Source organism: Crinia signifera, chromosome 12, assembly GCF_055691185.1.
Source record: "Crinia signifera chromosome 12, ASM5569118v1, whole genome shotgun sequence".
NCBI classification, from domain to species: domain Eukaryota; kingdom Metazoa; phylum Chordata; class Amphibia; order Anura; family Myobatrachidae; genus Crinia; species Crinia signifera.
In genome coordinates, this window is record NC_139228.1 from 42,971,037 (window position 1) to 42,977,036 (window position 6,000).

The window sequence follows — 6,000 nt, forward strand, 5'->3', positions numbered from 1 at the left end:
TTACACACCTTTAGGATTGGGTTTACCAGCCCTTCAAGCACCTGTGAACATTAGTGGACATTTAGGTTGAAGGCAGCACTATTAGAGGATTGTCCTCAATAAGTACGTGCCTCACCCTCATTTCACTTACTATCTCCCTATAAGTGAGACAGATATTTTTGACCAAACATTACCGCTATCTTAGGAGAATACCCACTCCTTTATTGTTATTTACAGTACCTACCAATACATTGGGGTTGTGGTGATCAGGGGGTCACACTGAGTCAGGGGAATGTCCTCCCCTTTTTATTTTGTGTGATTGTTGTATGTTTTGGTTTTATATTTCGCAGATATTTTATATATGGATTTATTAAAAGTTATGTATTATGAGTTCAATTATTCTTAGGTGCACCCACAAAAGGCATTCTTCCTGTCTTCTTTCCCATCCATTCGCAGGCATGAGGCCATTCACGGGGGGAGGGGGGGCGACTGGGTGCAACTGGTGGACTTGCAAGGCTGCGAATTTCACAGCCTTGCGAATCAACCAGAATATAATTGTGAGCTGGGTTCATTTTTTTTTTTATTACAGAGCAGGGGTGGCCAAACGGTCCACGAGATCTACCAAAAGGTCCACGTTTTCCAGACCTCCTAGCTGGTGCACAGGTGTAGTCATTACTAATGGAGCCCACACACGCACCGATCCCGGCGTGCGTTGTGGGCTTAACTAGCACACATAGCATCGCATCGTATGCCTTATGCATACGATGTGCATGCGATGCTATGCTAGAAAAAGCTAGTACAAAAAGTATGTGCAGCACATACTTTTTGTACTGTACGATGAGGTGCCGCGGGAGCGCGCACCCCATCGTATAGCATCGCACCGCCGGCAACGGTGCGTGTGTGGCCTCCTTAACTGTCACATTTTCAAACATGTGCTGCATTAATTCTTAACTGACACAAACCGACTTAACAGATCCAAAGGAGGTCTGTAAATATGAACTGTTGGTAGATCCCAAGGCCTGGTTTGGCCACCCATGCTTTATAGAAAATCCCCATCTTTACCCATATTATCTTTCTAAAAAACTACTAAATACATTATTCTTAATATGGAGTGGTGTTCCAGGACTATGAACCTAATTCAGGTTGGCTCAGTGAGCAGTGAACACCGCTGCTTACCAAGCGCCTGAGACGCCGCCCGGCCGAGTGCCTAACTCGCCGAAGCGATTGGGGGTTTGCATATGCGCAAACCCCAACCATCCGGGCTGTGGCCGGATTCAGATCGATGCGAGTGATCCTGAATTGGCCCCTATATCCTATATATTAAAATAAAAATCCTTCTTTGTTTATTTACCAGTTATGCATATGTCATAAAATGTATACGCACACACATTCGGCATTAAGGATCATTTTGTCAGCAGCCAATTAACCTACCTGTATATTTTTGAATTGTGGGAGGAAACCGGAGTACCCAGAGAAAACTCACGCAAGTACAGGGAGGATATACAAACTCTGCACAGTTAGGGCCATGGTGGGAATCAAACCCATGACCTCAGTGCTGTAAAGCAGAAATTCTAACCATTATGCATTCCAAGCTGCCCACCTATTCTGGAGGTGCCAGTTATACAGCAATTTAACTCCCTTTAAAACCTGCATTACAATTGGGGACATCTAATTTAGTGAACCTGGTTAGCAGTTAATTGAACCCGCCCCTATGATTATCTTATACAACAGCCGAACAAAAAAGACATAATACCTAATATAGTTGGTCCTTGTGGTGGGCTTGGATAGTTAATGATTTTGCTCATCTGTTGAAGAACAGCATGGAAACCTGTAATACCTTCGTGATGACCAAATATTTCGTCCAAATTGCGGTCTGTAGAAATAAAACATGCTCAGATTTGCCCGCTGATTGAATAATGGATGCCGGATCCATTCTGGCAAAAGAACGTCGGAATGGATCCGGCATCAATTGAGTATACCATTGTTTCAGTCTAAAAGTAATTTCTATCATCCACTAGGGGGACAGTGGAACATGCAGTATAGAGCACCTGTCAGATCTAGGTCACTTTAAAATACTCAATATTTTGTGCTCTTCCCTCTTCTATATTCACACCATGCAGGAACCCCTGGTTTATTTTTGAGACTGCCCATAGGACAAGGTGAATTTTTTTTCTGGTGCTGTATAGAAAGTTTTTCTCCCCATGGAAAATACGGCAAGCTCATTGGGTTGTCCGACAAACTGGGTAGACTCAGGATGTAGCATGCTCTGTGCCACCACTATGATTTTTAGTCCAAGTGGATCTCTTTTTTGCCATAGGCAGTGATTGGTGCCCAGAAATGCCAGATTTGTATTTTTGGAGTTTGCTGTTTGACCACCCTCTATTTCCAGATTTAGAAGCTGTAGTCAAAATTGGAAGCCAAGAAGAAATCCAAAATGGCTTCTACATTTCACATAAAGCAGTTGTAAATGCAGTTAAGAGTCAGTCTTCGGAGGAAGAGGGATGTTGCTATAGTTTATGTCACAAGAACACTAGAGTTTCGGAAAACTGGTGATCTTTTTCGGGAAAAGAAGTTGGTGTGGGTCAATACATATAAAACTATAATCATGTCAATGTTTCAAGGAAGGTCATAAACAGGATATTGATTTCTCACTCGGTTTCTATCCTATCGCCTTGTTTGGCTTATCCAGGAAATAAATGAGTTAGTTGCAAGGTGTGGGTACAGCAGAGGGTGAAGCACAAAACATACTGAATATTGTAAAATCCCAAATGTCTTGAAGGAAGCTATGTAACCAATTCCAGTGTTCGACAGTTAGTTTAGATTTAGGGGGGTATACAATCTTGGTTCTGACAGTCAGAATCCTGGCCAAATTTTGCCCGACTCGACAGAATTTAATGACCAGTGCCCGGGATTGACTATCCCCCTTAATAGAGGTATAAAGATCCTCACAGGAAACATTCCCCAGCCTTCAGAATAGCATATGGAAGTCCTACACTCTCCTCCTTTACATAATTACACTGAGCATAAACATAAATCAATGCAGCAGCGGAATAGCTTACATTCCAAATGGTGCAGCAATGAAGGAGCCAGAAGGGGGAGCAAAGGACAGTAATCCCACCACTACCAGCACACACATTTATCAGAATCAGAATCAACTTTATTGGCCATGTGTGCTTGCGCACACTAGGAATTTTTTGCGGATTTGCAGTGCATCATCAAGCAGGGATGGGGGGGAGGGGGTGAGAGGACATTGCATACATTACATTGAGGACATTACAGTAGGGGAACACATACCCGACGAGCTGCACAGCGCCTAGGCAGCCATCAGCGGCGCCACTGGTCGTTGCAGCAGTCGGTAGGTGACAATATGAGCAGGGACAGTACAATTTATCACACAGGGAACACATACCCGCCAAGCAGCACATCGCCTAGGCAGCCATCAGCGGCGCCACTGCTCGTTGCAGCAGTCGGTAGGTGACAATATAAGCACGGACAGAACAGTTTGTCACACAGGGAACACATGGAAAAACCTACCCGCCGAGCAGCACAGCGCCTAGGCAGCCATCCGCGGCGCCACTGGTCGCTGCACCAGCCAGGCAGGTAACACAAGGGGGTTGCATAGCTGAGATGCACAGTTCCTTGGCAGCCATTTGCGGCGCCATCTTCCTGTAGGAGAAGCCAGCGTGGGGGATGGAGTGGTGTGGGGGAGTTGGGGGTGGGGGGGGGGGGGGAGGGCAGAGAGAGTCACTGGGCCTGGGGAGAGACAGTGAGGCCTGGGGCTGGAGTTGGGCCCTCCCTGAGCTGAGTTCCGTGCTGCTGCCACCGATGGACTGATCCCACCTCCTCCTTCATTGTAACATAGGGGGGTACCGCAGCATTGGGTGGGTGACGCCGCCCGGTGCCGATGGTGCCGATGGGGGGGGGGCGACTAGCTGTGCGCCTGCGGCCGGGTCCTATGCCGCATTCTGGGCGCTGGGGGCTGAGCTGACACGTGCAGCCGTCCAGAGCCGGGCCGGGTCCCCTCCTCCTCACCGCTTCCGTCTCTCAGTGCGGGGGCCGTGGCGGTGTCCTTGTGGGGCCGACTGTGCGCCCGGGGCTGGGCTGACGATGGTGTCGATGGGGGGGTGGGGGGGAGCGAGCTGTGCGCCTGCGGCCGGGTCTTGTGCCGCATTCTGGGTGCCGGGGGCTGGACACGTGCAGCCGTCCAGAGCCGGGCCGGGTCCCCTCCTCCTCGCCGCTTCCGTCTCCTCAGTGCGGGGGCCGTGGCGGTGATCTTGTGGCCGACTGTGCGCCGGGGGCTGGGCTGACTCACGTCCCTTCCGTCTCATCTGCGTCTCTGCGGTGCGGGTGCTGTCGCGGTGCCCTCTCCCGGTCAGGGGGGCTTCTTCTCTGCCCTCTCCCCTGCGTCTCTGCGGTGCGGGTGCTGTGGCGGTGCCCTCTCCCGGTCGGGGGGGGCTTCTTCTCTGCCCTCTCCCCATCATCCTCCCCCTGTCCACGGGGCGCCCTTTCTCCGGGGGCCGAGGATGGAAGCTCCGGTGGACAGGAGCTCGCATGTATGCGACCATCCCCGGCCCCCCACCGGAAGGACACACATAGTGAAGCCCAAAGGAAGAGTCAATGACATGTATAAGTCACACAATGTTAAAACACACAACAGTAGTATATTTGGTACTTGTTTCCTAGAACGCCACAATCGCGGGCAATCGTGTACCTTTAAGTTAAGGTACACGATGCCCGCGATGGACCCGATTTCCTTTAAAATCAGGTCCATTTTGCCGGCAAAGGGAAAATCGGGGGCATCGCGTCGGTCGCGACCATTAACATTGGCCCCAACGCGATGCCCGCGATTTCCCCATAGGCTTCAATGTTAAAATAATTTTTAACATTGAAATCGGGAGCATCGCGTCAGTCTTGTGCCATTATAATGGCACAAGATGAGATGGACTTGATAAAGTCCATCTCACATAGTAAAAAATGTGAAATGGGCCAATATGACCCATTTCACATTATATATGGCCCCGTCGTCACCCCACTATTGACGTGAACCCGAAGCGTGGCGAGCGCAGCGAGCCCGCGAGGGGCGGCGGTGCGCGTCCTCCGACTTTTTCATTCCCCTACTATCCACGTCGGCGTGGAGTTGAGACTATAAAGTGTGGCAAGCGCAGCGAGCCACCAAGCCCGAAGCGTGGCGAGCCCCGCGTATACCTGTGAAGTTATACGCGTCTGCTCACCACGCTTCGGGCTTGGTGGCTCGCTGCGCTCGCCACACTTTATATTCTCAACTCCACGCCGATGTGGATAGTAGGGGAATGAAAAAGTCGTAGGACGCGCACCGCCGCCCCTCGCGGGCTCGCTGCGCTTCGCCACGCTTCGGGTTCACGTCAATCGTGGGGTGGGGTTTACGCTGTAAAACTGGGGGTCTAGGGAATATTTTACATTGAATCCAATGTAAAATCGGGTCCCAGGGACCCTATTCACATTTGATTCAATAAAAAATCGGGTCGTCGCATCGCATGCGACCAAATCGCATGCGATGCGACCGACGCGATTTTTCCGACACGACCACCCCGATGGAAATCGGTGTGGCCGTGCTAGGAAACAAGTACCGTATATTTTTCTTTAAATTGAATCTTTGGTATCATTTATGTTAAAATATATTTAAGGGTTGCTTAATACTACTTTACTTTTTGCTTCCAGGCAGTTGTGCAGGCGCCTTTCTGAAGTCTCTAGCAGCTGCTTGCATGTTTTCCATAGACGGGCTTGCGTGCATGCCAAATCAAAGGCCGCCATAGCCGATGGACTCATCTCCTCTACCACGTGTCTCCATGGGTCATTCTTTTCCAAGCGAGCGCCTTTTAACCAAAAATCATCCTGCAATGCAGGTATTGGGCACTCAGCCGGAGCAACCAGCCTATCAGTCACATCGGATATAGAATAGAACACCATTCCTGGATCACAAGACCACATAGAAGAAAGACAATAAGCAAAATAACTAAACACGCAGCAGACTAACCAAAGCCA

General features: G+C 49.7%; 1 protein-coding gene across 1 annotated transcript in view; it reads right to left on the reverse strand.

Annotated features, from left to right (window-relative positions):
- ZFYVE26 (zinc finger FYVE-type containing 26) overlaps window positions 1–6,000 on the reverse strand; it is a 137,058-nt gene that overhangs the window by 91,589 nt on the left and 39,469 nt on the right. The window contains exons 15-16 of the mRNA XM_083166179.1: window positions 5,664–5,927; window positions 1,733–1,852 (exon numbers count right to left, since the gene is read on the reverse strand). Of these exons, the coding sequence (XP_083022305.1) occupies window positions 1,733–1,852; window positions 5,664–5,927 (384 nt within the window). The remainder of the gene's footprint in view (window positions 1–1,732; window positions 1,853–5,663; window positions 5,928–6,000) is intronic.